This window comes from Myotis brandtii, unplaced genomic scaffold, assembly GCF_000412655.1.
Source record: "Myotis brandtii unplaced genomic scaffold, ASM41265v1 scaffold923, whole genome shotgun sequence".
Lineage (NCBI taxonomy): Eukaryota > Metazoa > Chordata > Mammalia > Chiroptera > Vespertilionidae > Myotis > Myotis brandtii.
In genome coordinates this window covers 1,648,534-1,663,087 of record NW_005371804.1, presented here as the reverse complement: position 1 = coordinate 1,663,087, position 14,554 = coordinate 1,648,534, and the positions used below count along the sequence as shown (strand labels likewise).

The 14,554-nt window shown below is 52.6% G+C and overlaps 1 protein-coding gene across 1 annotated transcript in view; it reads right to left on the bottom strand.

The window, feature by feature from the left end:
* Positions 1–14,554, bottom strand: part of UMODL1 (uromodulin-like 1) — a 55,718-nt gene that overhangs the window by 10,801 nt on the left and 30,363 nt on the right. Inside the window, exons 15-19 of the mRNA XM_005885704.2 lie at positions 11,215–11,327; positions 8,156–8,369; positions 6,601–6,738; positions 4,384–4,721; positions 298–443 (exon numbers count right to left, since the gene is read on the bottom strand). Coding sequence (XP_005885766.1) covers positions 298–443; positions 4,384–4,721; positions 6,601–6,738; positions 8,156–8,369; positions 11,215–11,327 — 949 coding nt within the window. The remainder of the gene's footprint in view (positions 1–297; positions 444–4,383; positions 4,722–6,600; positions 6,739–8,155; positions 8,370–11,214; positions 11,328–14,554) is intronic.

Genomic DNA, 14,554 nt, shown 5'->3' with positions numbered 1-14,554 from the left:
CTCAAAGACAGGCAGAGTAGAGGGGGGAAGCCGTGGGCAGGCTCGCTATAAGTGGGATGTCCTATGTGGTTGATTAGAGAAACATATATGGCTTCCTTGGGTCGGTCCTGAGTTGGAAGCAGGAAGAAGGTTGAAGAAAGCTGGCCATTATTAGCCAAGTCCTGGCACCATCTGTTGTGTATTCAGTCTCTCAGGTGGCCCTCAAGTGATTGGAACCCAAAGAAAATCCTCACTGTGGTGCTAGAGAGGAACGCGCACTGGGGGGGGGGGGGGGGGGGGGGGGGCCTCTCCACTCACCCCCACTCCGGGGTGTAGCCCGATGACGTCAGGAGATCGTTTCGGAAGGCACAGCGGATGGGGCTCAGGATCTTCAGGTGGTGGATGATGCCCTCGGGGGACAGGTCGTTCCTCAGCGTGGTCCTCACCACTGTGTTCGTCATGTTCTGAGCACAAACCAAGTGGGGCATGAGCGAGCTCCTGGGCCCCAGCAGGGGTACTGGGGAAGGGTCTTCTTAAAAGCTTTTCCCCCCAAAATATAAAAACCCAAATGAGCCCTAACCGGTTTGGCTCAGTGGATAGAGCGTCGGCCTGTGGACTGAAAGGTCCCAGGTTCGATTCCAGTCAAGGGCATGTACCTTGGTTGCGGGCACATCCCCAGTGGGAGGTGTGCAGGAGGCAGCTGATCGATGTTTCTCTCTCATCGATGTTTTTAACTCTCTATCCCTCTCCCTTCCTCTCTGTAAAAAATCAATAAAATATTACCAAAAAAAAACCCAAATGATTTTTTTCTAATGTAAACTGTCATAGAGAGGGTGAAGTCCAGGGGCTGGCTGATGCCTATGTCCAGTGCCAGCTTCCTCACTGGAGGAGCATAGAGGTGGTCTAGATCAGGGGGTACCCATAATAACACATCTGACACCCCCCACCACCACCACCACCAGATTATCCCATGAACATTTCTGAAAATGAGAGCACAGGGCCCTCGCCGGAGGAATCTAGTTAACCTGGTAAAGGCCTGAGGCCGAGCCAGCCAGCACTCCTTCTAAGTTCTCGAGTCTGGGAAACAACACCGAGCCAAGATCCAGAAGAGAAACGGAAGGAAAGAACATGATCCTGATGAGAACGAAGGTGTGCAAGTGACAACGTGGCTGAACTGCGGACTTGAGTCTCCGGGGAACAATGTTAAGCCTGTCAGTGTTAATGAAGTGACCAGGGATGGGGAGCCTTTTCTCTGCCAAGGGCCATTGGATATTTATCACATCATTCCTAGGCCATACAGAATGATCAACCTAAAGATTAGCCTGCTCTATTGGGTCGAACATTTAATGACCTCACTCCTGCTGCCTTGGCAGGGCCAGACCAAATGATTTCACGGGCCTTATGTGGAGGTTCCCTACCCCTGCTCTGAACAAAGGTGTAGAGCAATTTGTTTCAAGCACAAAGAGGCATGTTCCCCGGTCTGCTGGTTCCTAGGCCATACAGAATGATCAACCTAAAGATTAGCCTGCTCTATTGGGTCGAACATTTAATGACCTCACTCCTGCTGCCTTGGCAGGGCCAGACCAAATGATTTCACGGGCCTTATGTGAACAAAGGTATGGAGCAATTTGTTTCAAGCACAAAGAGACATGTTCCCCTGTCTGCTGAGGTTAAGTCTGGTTGCTGGCATGTGGAGGTTGAGCAGAAAGAAGAGGAAATTTCGGACAGCTGGCCTGGAAATGGGCTTTTCTAAGAGACTGCAGCGAGACAGGGAAACCAGATGGAGGGCCTGAAGGGGAGAGGTGGGGAGGGGAAGTGGGTGTCATCACTACACTGAAGTCTGTTGTTGGACAAAATACCTGAAGTTCTAACTATTTGTTTGAAGCACTTTGCTGGCTCGTGGCCTGGATCTGACTGTCACGGTGGTGGGTCTCCTGTGTCCCCTTACTGACACCCCTGAAGTTGTCACCAGAACAGAGCACAGGGCCCTCCGAGGGCAGCTGGTCACCTGCCGTGGTGACCAGCAGCTCACGACAGTTCGCAGTGGGCACTGCTCTGCGGGTAGCTCGCCGGCCTCACCGGTTTAGAACTAGACAAGGGAAATTTTGTGTGAAGTCAGCAAGTCAGAACCATCGACTGAGGAGGAAACGAGGGGCAGGGTTGTTTGAAAATTGGGGACAGTGAAGCAGTCCAATTAGCGTTGTTGAAACAAGCCAAGAACAGTAGAAGCCGCTGGACTTCTCGGAGGAGGCGCGAGCGAGGCCGACTGTGCACTGTAAGACAAAACGTCTGACCCTGATAAGGCTGTCCGTGCAGTGTTTGCTGAAAGTAAAAATTTCCAGGCTCACATGACTCATGGGACCCATGAATCCGAGAGACAAGGAGTCCAGTGGCCAGCCAGGCTCCAGCGTGAGAGGGTGTAAGAACAGAACGCTGGAGGGGGCAAGGCTTACGGAGTGTGAGGGGAAGGGGCGGCTTTCAATGGTTCTGAAGAGGGAGCCACTGAAGAGTAGTCTCTTTCCCCTTCTGCAGCTCCTTCGTTGCTACTGGACACAAAATTATAGAACGAATGGATTTTTGTTGTGTGTTAAACAGGTCTGGACAGACTTTGGTAAAGTCGATTACGTCAGAGCCACTAGCATGTCTTTGAAAGCTATTAGATTTGCTCTAGGATTTTATATAAGGAGCAAAATCTGAATTACTGAAAACCAGGTTCATGTTTAGAATTCATTTTCCTGAGTAGTGACTAGCAATGCAGTAGCTTCTAGGACCAAAAGTGTACAGTTCTTAACTGATGGGTCCCTCACGGAAGCCTTTCATCCCTTTTGAATTTATGCCAATCTTTTGTGTTGGCTTCTTTAAAAATAGGCCTGTGTTTGCATCTCTGTATTTGGGAGGAATTGTCTGCGAGATGCTTACAGGCCCTGTGGGTTTTCAGCCAAACAAACTCCTGTTCCTCTTAGATTTAACTCAGTCCCGAGGACAAGTCTTTGATGGGCCAGAGGAGAGACACCAGGTACAGGGAGGACTCGGTCAGCATTTTGCAAAGTGTCTCAGGAAAAACAAAGAAGTCCCCTTCTATCTTCGTAAGAATCTTACATGTATTTACGAAGATGATTCTGTTCTCAAGCGAAACTTTTGGGGGCATGGATGAATTTGTGTCTCTTCATAATCATATCTGCATGACCTGTTTAGAGTAATCAAACAGAGAAATGTGACCTTTTTCCTTTTTTTTTTCTTTTTTAATCTTCACCCTAGGATATTTTCCTATTGATTTTTAGAGAGAGTGGAAGAGAGAGGGAAAGGCAGAGAGAAATATCGATGTGAGAGAAACACATCGATTGGTTGCCTCTTGCACACGCCCTGACCAGGGCCTGAGCTGGGAAGGAGCCTGCAACCAAGGTACGTGCCCTTGACCAGAATTGAACCCGGGACCTTTCAGTCTGCTGGCAGACGCTCTATCCACTGAGCCAACTCAGCTAGGGCTGTGATCTTTTTTCTTTTAACCTGGGGGTGAATAAAATGTAAACTGCTTAATAAAAAAAAAAAAAGTAAGGTGGAACCTGCTGTGTGTAATCCATCAGTTTGTACAAATAAGTCTTCAAGGCAAACTTAGCTTTTGACAAACGTCAAAGAACATCGAGAACTTGTGTGGATTCCAGGGCTGGCATGACTCATAGGAGATGAATTTCCCTCTGCTCTGACCAGGCCCTGAACCCGACTGAATGTAACTGCTAAGCCAGGTGTTTGCCCAGCTCAGAAAATCAAAGGGAGCGAGCCGACATGGCAGCCTTGACTCCGGGCCCCCTCACCCACCACAGCGGCAGACCCACGCTTGGGAACAGCCTGCAGGAGCATCGCCAGCAGGAGCTGGACAGCTCTGCCCATGGCAAATCCTCCAACACATGCCCGCACTCACACAACCATAGCTACATTCACCCATGCACACCCATACAACCATAGCTACACACACATTCACCCACACACACTCATACAACCATAGTTACACACACATTTACACACACATATTCTCATACATCGATGCTTATGTGCATGCATGGATACTCACATGCACACATAGGCTCCAGCTTCCCTCCCCCTTTCCCTCCCCACTGGCTCTGCCTGTACATCACACTCCCCAGAGGCTGTTTTGCACCCTGACTCTTGAATGTGCCCCAGGCCCTTTGCACCAGAATCCTGGCAGGGTGGGGCTCTCAGGTCCCTCCTGGTTCTAAGGTGCAGCCCAATCTGCAGTGAGAACTCGGCCCTATCCCGACTCCTTTGCGGGTCCCGCACTTAGAGTCAGAGATCTCAGGGTACAGAGGATTTCCGGTCCCCAGGTCAGTGCGGGCCCTCCCCGTATCGAGGTCCGGACAGCTTGGATGGCCCAGCCCCAGGACTTACGCTTTGCACGAGGGTGCCGCACTCGCTCCACGCGGCCACCAGGAACACGTGTGTGCTGTTGCTGTCACTCACGTTGCAGGACGGGTGCCCCAGGTACAGGGAGGACTCGGGGATGGACTCCTGCCGCAGGAAGCGCCTCTCGACGGCGATGGCCACCTTCTCGATCTCGCAGAGCACCCTGACCGCTCCCGTCAGGTTCAGCCGCGGGGGTGGGTCCTGGGGCGCCGGGCTGGCCCCTTGCACGGAGGCCGCCCTGGTTTCTGCGGGGGTGGGGGGCTGCTCTGGGCCGGGGCCCACAGAAGACCCGGGGGCCTGGGTTGTGTTACCAGAAGAGTCACCTACAAGACACGAGGAGACAAGCAGCAGGTGGGTCTGCGTTTGGGGACTGTGATGTGAGCCTGGACTGTGAGGCCGGCGCTGAGGGTGGAGAGGCCACGGGGAAGCCCCTGCCCCCGCAGCACACGCCTGGGAACTGCACATTCCAGCCACGGCCGCACACACACACGTGTTACACGTTTCTGCCAACCCAGATAGCTGGGCTCGGCTTGGCTACCCAGGAGCCCTGTGGGCCAGGGAATCGAGGAGCCTCCTGCCCTCCCAGCCTCTCCCAGCCTGTCCCAGCCTCTCCCAGGCCCAGGCTGGGCAGTTGCCAAGCCTGGGGACTTGGGACAAGCTGTCTACCCTCAGGAGTCCCCGAGTCCTGTCTCTAAGATGAGTTAGTGATGTTTACTCTCCGGATCCTTTTTTTTTTTTTTAAATATATTTTATTGATTTTTTACAGAGAGGAAGGGAGAGAGATAGAGAGTTAGAAACATCGATGAGAGAGAAACATCCATCAGCTGCCTCCTGCACATCTCCTACTGGGGATGTGCCCCACAACCAAGGTACATGCCCTTGACCGGAATCGAACCTGGGACCTTTCAGTCCGCAGGCCGACGCTCTATCCACTGAGCCAAACCGGTTCTGGCAGCTCTCCGGATCCTTGAGTCCCTCGCTCCTGCTCCAGCTCCCTGCTGCCCCCAAAGCACTCTCGGTTTCACCCTCTGGAAGAATGAAGAGGCTCCTTAAAGGCGCCCACCATTCTTCCTGGGCTCCCTCCCTGGCCTGCAGGAAGCAGGCCCAAGATGCATCTCAGCTTGTCCCCTGAGCCCTTCTCTACAGCCCGGCCCCATTGCCTGCTACCTCGGCACCTGCCATTTTTTGTCTCAAGGTGGGGGGTGGGGTGTCTCACTCATCACTCTGCCGCCTCACCTAGCTCTCCCTGCCTCCAGCATGCAGTCCAAATCACTGCTCCTGGCATTTGTAGCCTTCCCAACTGGCCTCACCCACTTCTCTTGGCAGCCTGCCTCCCACTCTTCCCACCCATCTCCTGCAGGCACCCACTTTGAAGCTAGCCCAGCTGCATGCCTGGACCATGCCCACCTTGAACAGTGCTGTTCTCACTGTTGCCCCCACCCACCACAGCCCCCTCTGCACAGTGCTTATCTTAGCCATCCTTTGAGACCAGCTCTAAGGCACCTCTTCCAGGAAGCCCTCCCTGACCACACACATGGGGCTGAAACAACTTAGTCTCTTCTGGGCCTCCTGCTTCTACCTCAAGCAGGAGGGCACATTCCCCATTCCCTGTGACACTGTGTTTACTCATATAAACGTCTGTCTCCCTCCACTTGACCACAGATCCCCCCTGTATGGCAGGCATCACCTCAGAGTCAGTGCTGAATTCAACACAGCCCCACTGGACGGGGAAAGTGCTGAGTGGAGACAGGGGCTGAGGAGAAACGTCTCGTGCATGGTGCTTGTCTCATGGGCTGTACGTTTTGCAAGAAAACACACCTCGGTTCTGAGTGTGTTTTCTCATCTCAGTCATCAGAAGAATCATTTGGGGAGATGAGGCACCACCGAGAAGGCTGGAGACATATGAGAGGATGTGAAGGGACAGCATCACACACATGTGCACATGCACTCGGGTACATGTGCGCACACACACACTCACACGGGTACATGTGTGCGCGCACACACACACACACGCACACACACCAGGCAACTTGCCCAGGACATAAAATAGGCTCACACACACACACACACACACACACACACGCCAGGCAACTTGCCCAGGACATAAAATAGGCCGACCTCATTTGGAAAAGAGGCACTTTGCTTCTTTTCACAGGACAGATTACCAACAGCATTCCAGAAAAGGGACCAGGAGGATGTTACCTTCACAGGGTCTTCCAGAATATTCTACAGGGAAGTCGGGGGCAGCTCCCACACAGCTGCAGGTGAAAGACCCGAGAGTGTTGCGGCAGGCTGTGCCGGGTTCGCAGTCGTCCTCCTTGCTCGCACACTCATCGAAATCTGTGCGACATTTCACAAAACAGACCTTCTCAGTGGGCTTGAGGGCTGTGGAGAGGGGTACCCTGCCGGCTGTTTACAGACAGCCGCGTGGATAGCGCATCTCAGAGAAAGTTAAAAATTATCCAAGTTATCTGTTCTGGAGACAGGGATGGGGTGGGGGCAGGTGTCAGCGGGCTGCAGGGGCTGGAAGAATTCCTGGTCCCAGGGCTGGGATGGGGGAGGGGGAGAGACACTGGGCAACGCAGTGTCAGATCAGAGCAGCCAGGAGGTGAGCAGGCCCCACCCAACCCCTGGTCTCAGGCGAGGGGCCCCGAAAACAAGACACCTGCCTTTGGTGCCTATGCTCAGTTACTTTACTTACTAAGTCATGCAGGTTTGCTGAACAAAATGGATATGACCGCTGCATGTGACCTCTCTCTCTATTTAGGGTTTCATTCTTCGTCACATTATTAAAATTATACTTTGGTTTGTTGCTTGCGTTACAAGGGCACCTTTATTTTGTTTGCTTGACATAAAAGATTTACATTTTCATGGAATCAAATATTCCAGTCTTTTCTTCCGTGGGCTTGTTTTCCTTCCGCTTTTAAACTTGGAAAACACTTCTTACTCCAAAAATTCAGAAACATACTCATCTATGTTGTCTTTGGTTTTTTATACAGGTACCTGCAAGCCCTTTATCACGATTTTCAAGTGGGATACGTGCTGTGGACTGGCCTGTGCCCCTGAACGTTCACCTGCAGAAGCCCTAACCCCCACGTGACAGTGTTTGGAGACGGGCCTTCGCGGGTAATTCAGGTTAAAGGAGGTCATAGCGGTGCGATCCTAATCTGGTGGGATCGGTGTCCTTACGTGAAGAGTCACCCAGGGGTCCTCCTTCCGAGGACACACGCCAGGAAGTGGACCCTCCTCAGAAACCAGGTTGGCTGGCACCTGAGCCTGGACTTCTGGCCGCGGGGACTGTGAGACCATGTCCGCTGTGTGAGCCACCCATCTGCATGTTTTATTGTGACAGCTGAGCTGACTAAGACCATCTGAGGAGAGCGTCTCAGTTGCCCTTTCTCCCTGCTTTTCAATTATTTTCACTAGGATCTCCTTGGCAACCGTGCTCTGGAGGAAGTCTGGCTGCAGAGAGGGACGCGTCTGCCCTGGGCCCATGGCAACAGCAGTGGAGGAGGGGCGGGGGCAGGATGCAGCCTGCGACCAGGGAGCAGCACCCCATGTTCACCAGAGGCTGTTCTCAACCCGTAAGTCATAAATACAAACAACAACATAGGAGCAAAAAGCGAGAGGAGGGTCCTGCTTCCTATTTGCATCTAATGCCTGGAAGCCCCGGAGAGGGAGCACGCGGAGCGACATCTTTCAGAAACAAAGGCAGTAGCTGGGCTCTGGCTGCCTCGCGTTCCAGACCAACACGTACCCCCGATGAAGGTGTCCCCTCCGACCACCTCCAGCAGAGAGGCGTTCTGGAAGGCGGCGAGGAACGCGGCAGACACTGCCTGGACCTCCAAGTCCGCCACGATCAGCAGGCTGAACTCCACCACGACACTGCCATTGGTGATGCGGGTCACTTCCACCCGCACCCCGCCCGCGTCCAGGTGCTGGCGCATGGTGGGTGACAGGGACTCGCGCACCTTCAGAGAGACAGAGCCGGTGAAAAGAACTCCTCTTGGGATTGCAGGCAGCAGCAGGGCAAAGCCGCAGGCCGGGCCTGGGCCCAGTCCCAGTGCCTGTGGGTCTGAGATACTGAGAAGAGCCCTGTTTGCCCCTAACCAGCTGTCCGTATGGGGCTGGTGCAAAAGCCCTACCCTAGGGGCTTTTCACTTGGTAGGGGACTTACAGTGGCCTTGGGATCCGCTCAGAGCCATGGGGGCGGGGCCTGGATGAGTGGTCGCCCACTTTGCTTTTCCTAGAATAATCCTTTTGCTCCTGATATGACACATTTCCCCTCTAATCCTCCTCCCCGCCTTTCCCAAACTGCTTCTCATGAGCACTCTGTTGGGGCAGGCTGTTCCTGCCTCTGAAAGCCGTTTCTTATTCTATCACTTTGGACAGCACCTTACACCACACATGGTATTACTCCAGTCCAGCCCATCGTGGCCGAAATGCCCAGGAAGACATGGTGATTAGCTTTAAGGAGCCCACACTATGGAAAGCGCACCTCCAGACTTTGCTCTCACAGAGAAAGCCTTGCCGCTTCTGTCCTGTAGGAGGCGCTCGAGCCCAGGATTCACTTCCCAGCCTGAGGACAGTCAACCCGAGCATCTAGTGCAGTGGTTCCCAAACTTATTTGGCCTACCGCCCCCTTTCCAGAAAAAATATTACTCAGCGCCCCCTGGAAATTAATTTTTTTTAAAATTTTAATAGCAATTAAACAGAAAGATATATGTATTAATGTTTCTACCTTTTTCGTAAAATATAGTAAAGAAAGGTGTAAATTAGAAACATTGAAGTTTGAAATTATGAAACTATTTATTGAACTCAGAATAGAAAGGTAATACAAAAAAAGTTAAAACAAATGCACCTGTGGCCATCACCGCCCCCCCTGGATCGCTGCAGCACCCACCAGGGGGCGGTAGCGCCCACTTTGGGAATCACTGATCTAGTGTCACCCACCAAAGGCTGCAGAGGCCCAGAGACCAGGAGCTGCCTGCAGTCACATGGCTGACATTCTTATGATTTGAACAGTCAACTGTTATCTATCTACCTACCTACTTATCGTCTATGTATCTATTATCTATCATCTATCATCTATCTATCATCTAGCCAGCTAGCTATCAATCATATATCTGTAATCATCTATCTCTCCCTCCCTCTCTCTGTCTCTTTTGCTCTTCTGGGACTTCCTAAGAGGGATCTGTCACAGTCTTGGATCAATGCCACCTTCAATTGCTTTTCAAACCAAGTTCCAGGCTCCTTGCTAGGCAGTTGCAAAGAACAAGGTACTGAATTAACCCACAACTTCCCAGAACTTGTCTTAAAGTCCTACAAATGAGATAAGTGGCACACTTATTTGCTATCCTGAAGTTCTAAATAAAAAAACAAACAAAAATCATCCTCCAAAAATTGACAAATGCGGAAATGGTTTAAAGAGTAAATGTTAATCAAGAAACTCGGGGTGGAAATGGAGCTCCCTCAGGTGACCACCAGAGCTCTCTGATGTGGACTGATTTCAGTGTTTGCTCAATCTCAGTGTAGCTATCTTTAACCTAAAGCAGATGGATACATGAATGAGTCAACAGCTCTGGAACCCACGCACTGGACCAGGAGCTGGGGGTTCCAGGATAAATAATGTGGAGTCCCAGATCCTGGGGAGCCTCAATTGGACAGTTCCTGGAGGCTGTGTGACCGTTTTATCACTAAGTGATGCTGACAGGGTTGAACAGAATCAAAGGTGAGGCCACCTGCATTGCTAAGGCGCCGGCATGTCTTCACACTCCACCACTAGATGGCGCTGCTAAACTCTGGCTATTCTGTATCTCAAATGCCCAGGATACGGAAAAGCTAGCATCCGTGAGATTTCTGTGCAAAGAAGTCACTAGGTCATGACAAGTGTGTTCTCTATTCAACAAAGGGTAGTCTAACCTCCATCAGAAATAACATTGAGATTGCTACCCTGACTAAGTCGTAACAACATACCATCCCAAAGAATGCCGACGAGATGGCAGAGGAAGGGCAAGAAAGAGCAGGAAAATAACTTTTTAAGGTAAAAAATTGGAAACAACCTAAATGCCCACCAATGAGTGAAAGGATAAACAAAATGTGGCCCATCCACATGCTGCAATATTCTTCAGCCAGTCAGAGGAAATGGTTTCCTGAATGAAGTTCTGCACATGCTACAACATGGGTGAGCCTTGAAGACAGTATGTTCAGTGAAATAATCCAGACACAAAAGATCACATATGGTATGATTCTGTTTCTATGAAATGTCCAGAACGGGCAAGACCACAGAGACAGAAAGCACATTAGTGGTTGCCAGGAGCAGAGAGAAGGGGGAATAGAAAGTGATTATTAATGGGTAGGGTTTGGGGGGGGGTGGTAATGAAATGTTCTGGAATTAGAAGGTGGTGATGGTTGCACAATTTTATGAATACAATACAGTCCAAACTACTGAACTGTGCACTTTAAAACCCTGCGTCCTGTGGTATATGAAATAGATCTCTCTCTCTCTCTTTTTTTTAAGTGTTCTTTTTAAGGCAGGGGAGGGGCTTTCTGCTTCAAGGGGTCCCACCTGGATAAAGTTGCACTGAGCAGGAAACAGTGTGAGGCAAGGAGGCAGCAAAGGACAAGGTGTGTCTCCCATCTACTGATGTGTCTATTTAATAGCAGACCCAGGGACACCCAGGCCCCACGCCGGAGCCGGAAGTCCCAGCTTCCTTCCGAAAAGAGGGTCTAAATCCTGCTGGGCTGCAGCTAGGATTCCACCCACCTCCCTCCTTCACATCCCTCAAGGAAGTAAGGACGATTTCACCAACTTACCATCCTGAAGAATAGCTCTAGGAAATCCTGGGATTCCTTGCTGCTGGCGTTGCGGAAGGATTCGGAATACCTGACGTTGGCTATTCTGACTTTCCCACTGAGCTTCTGGGCGGCTGCAGGGTGAAGAAAAAGCATGTTTGGGACAGGAATGTGTTAGGGGACAGATGACCACATTTTTTTTTAATCCTCACCTGAGGAATTTTTTCCATTGCTTTTTAGAGAGAGGAGAGGGAGGGAGGGAAGGAGAGAAAGAAGGAGAAATGGAGAGAGAAAAAGGGAGAGAAAGAGAAATACATCGATGTGAAAGAGACACATCAATTGGTTGCTGCCTGCACGAGTCCCAACTGGGGCTGGGGATTGAACCTGAAACTCAGGTGCACGCCCTTGCCTGGGAATTGAACCCGTGAGCCTTTGATGCATGGGCTATTGCTTTAACCACTGAGCAACACTGGCCATAGTCACTTCTAACTTAATAATAGTATTTTCATGTTGGCCGGGCAGAACATCAAACTAGGCTGACTTGGACTCTACAAAGAAGGAACAGCGCCCGACACTCCCAGACACGGCCCGCAGACTGGAGGACACCAGGACAGAGCCCGGCACAGGGGAGAACCTCGTGGAGGCCGTGGAACAGCGCAGCCCCGGCAGCTCTCTCCTCCCTGCCTGTGTCACTCTCTGTGCACAGCCTGTCCAGGTAATTTGCCAGCAAGTGGGGTTAGCTCTGAGAGTGAAAGGAGGCACGTACATAGTCCATTGTGCCAGGGCCTCAGGTGCACACCGGCTGTCCTGGCAAACCCGGACATGAGGTGGCCTTGCCAAACCTCTGCTCAGAGCCCTGTGCCCAGGACAGAGCGCCTGGAGGTCCCAACACAGTCAGCTCTTCCTCGCCCCTACAGCCCCGCCCTTTGGTCCAGGCCGCCCTGCTTCTGCACCGGCCAGTTCCACTGGGATCTTCCTCAGCACAGGACTTCCAGGGGCGCGGGGTACAGAGCTGGTCCAGGATGTCACCCGGCCGCATCCCACTCCTGCACAGCAGCCGTCTGTTCTCATGCAGCCCTTCCCCGGGCGTCTGTGAGGCCCCTGCTACGGGCCAGGCCTCTGGGCAGCGAAGGTGGAGGACAAGGCTCTCCCCCTGGAGCTGAGAGGCGCCCCCTCAGAGGCTTGCTGCCCCTCCCCCCGCGTGTAAGACAAGCCACAGCGCCATCTCACTCCGCATTCTGGATGAGCCTACACCCCAAGTGCTCAGGGTCACTGCTGCATCTGAGGCCACCGGCCCAGACTCAGGACAACGGGAGCGTGCGGCCTGACCTAGAAGCCGCCAGGAACAGGACAGTGCACAGGTGAGAGCGGATGCCGACCCACCTCCGGCACCGGCAGCTCCTCCCCCCAGTGAAGGTCCAGTGGGTTAGAGCTTCAGAGACCAGACTGATGCTGACCCGAGGCCACCCTGCTGGGCCATCCGGCCGACAGTCACCCCGCTTCTCCAGGTCCCACTAACTTGCACAATAGCATCATCGAACACCTTTTCTCTATTTCCCAGCCCATAGCTAATTAGAACTTTAAAGATATAAACAAAAATTCTAAACTTTCTAACTGCATTCCGATAGGTCACCTTAGGCATCTCCCAAGGGGGTGCACCCCACCTTGGAGACACTGCCATCACCTCCCGGACAGCCGCCCGAGATCTGAGGACTAACCGCAATATCAGGCCTGCCCTTTGGCTGTTCAGGTAAGTTAGACTTTCAAGAAAACATCCGCTGACAACTGCCAGAGAGGAGAAGAGAGGAATTTTAAGGTCTCAGCCCACCCTCCACACCCCCCCCCAGCCCCTCCTGCCCTGGTTCCCCCCCCCGCCCCCCGCAGTGCCCTGTCTGCCTGCAGCCCTGCTCCTGCCACCGCCATTCCCTCAGGGGCAATCGGGGCTGGCAGCTGCCACTCGCATCCACTGATAGCACTGAGCGATTAGGGCTGGAAGCAGGTGTGAGCGTGTGCCGGGCGGGACCGTGGCACACAGGAGCAAAGAATTTTCACTAACCACCAGAGACTCGCCCCAGTGACACCGACTGGCGCCTCACCTTGGTCTGGCACCGCCGCTCACCTGCTCTACCATCCCACTGCAGCTGACACCGGCCATGTTTCATGTGTGCCCCCTGGTGGTCAGCACACGTCATAGTGACCAGTTGTTCGGTTGTTCGGTTGTTCCTCCGTTCAGTCTATTTGCATATTAGCCTTTTACTATATAGGAGCCCAGTGCACAAAAATTTGTGCACTCGGGGGGGTCCCTCAGCCGGGCCTGTGCCCTCTCACAGTCTGGGACCCCTCAGGAGATGTCCATCTGCTGGCTTAGGCCTGCTCCCCGGGGGATTGGGCCTAAGCTGGCAATCAGACATCCCTCTGGCTGCCCCGGGAGCCCTCAGGGGATGTCCACTTGCCAGCAGGGAGCAGGCCTAAGCTGCAGTCGGACATCCTTAGTGCTGCTGAGGAGGCAGGAGAGGCTCCGCTGCACTGGCAGCCATCAGCCTGGCTTGTGGCTGAGCAGAGCTCCCTCTCTGGGAGTGCACTGACCACCAGGGGGCAGCTCCTGCATTGAGCATCTGCCTCCTGGTGGTCAGTGTGTGTCATAGTGACCAGTCATTCCCAGTCATTCTGCTGTTAGGGTCAATTTGCATATTACCCTTTTATTATATAGGATATGACTACTAGAGGCCCAATGCATGAAATTCGTGCAAGAGTAGGTCTTCCTTCCCCCAGCTGCCAGCACCAGCTTCCCTCTGGCACGCAGGACCCAGGCCTCCCTCCAAAGGACATCTGGTCTAATTAGCATATTACGCTTTTATTATTATAGGTGGTCAACAATCAGTGGCAGCTTATCAGAGTCTGCGTGTGATTTTCTCAATTCTATTCCCATCCCTTTTACTCTGCAGCCCTAGGCTCTGGGGGCCATTCACAGACCCACTGTGTGTCCATCTTTCTGTTCTCCTAACTCCTGAAAACCAAATGCAGGTCCTGACAGCTGACTGAGTCAGGACCTCTGGGCGCTCTGGGTGGGGGAGTGAGAGTGAGAGTGAGAGTGAGAAGTGAGAGTGATCAGGACGAATGGCTGATGCTCAACTGCACCACCCACATCGGCCCACATGGAGGGCACAGGTAGGCGGGTGTCCACAACCTTGTGGCAGAGCCTGGAGCTCTTTGCAACTCCACCTCTAACACCTTTTCCCAAAATGAGCTGCCTTCTGTCTGGCTGTCCCATGCCGAGCATGGGCTATTGCTTTAACCACATGCTACAACATTCACCTAGGAATGTTAAGGAGATCCTGGTGGCTATTTTTAGTGCTGGTGA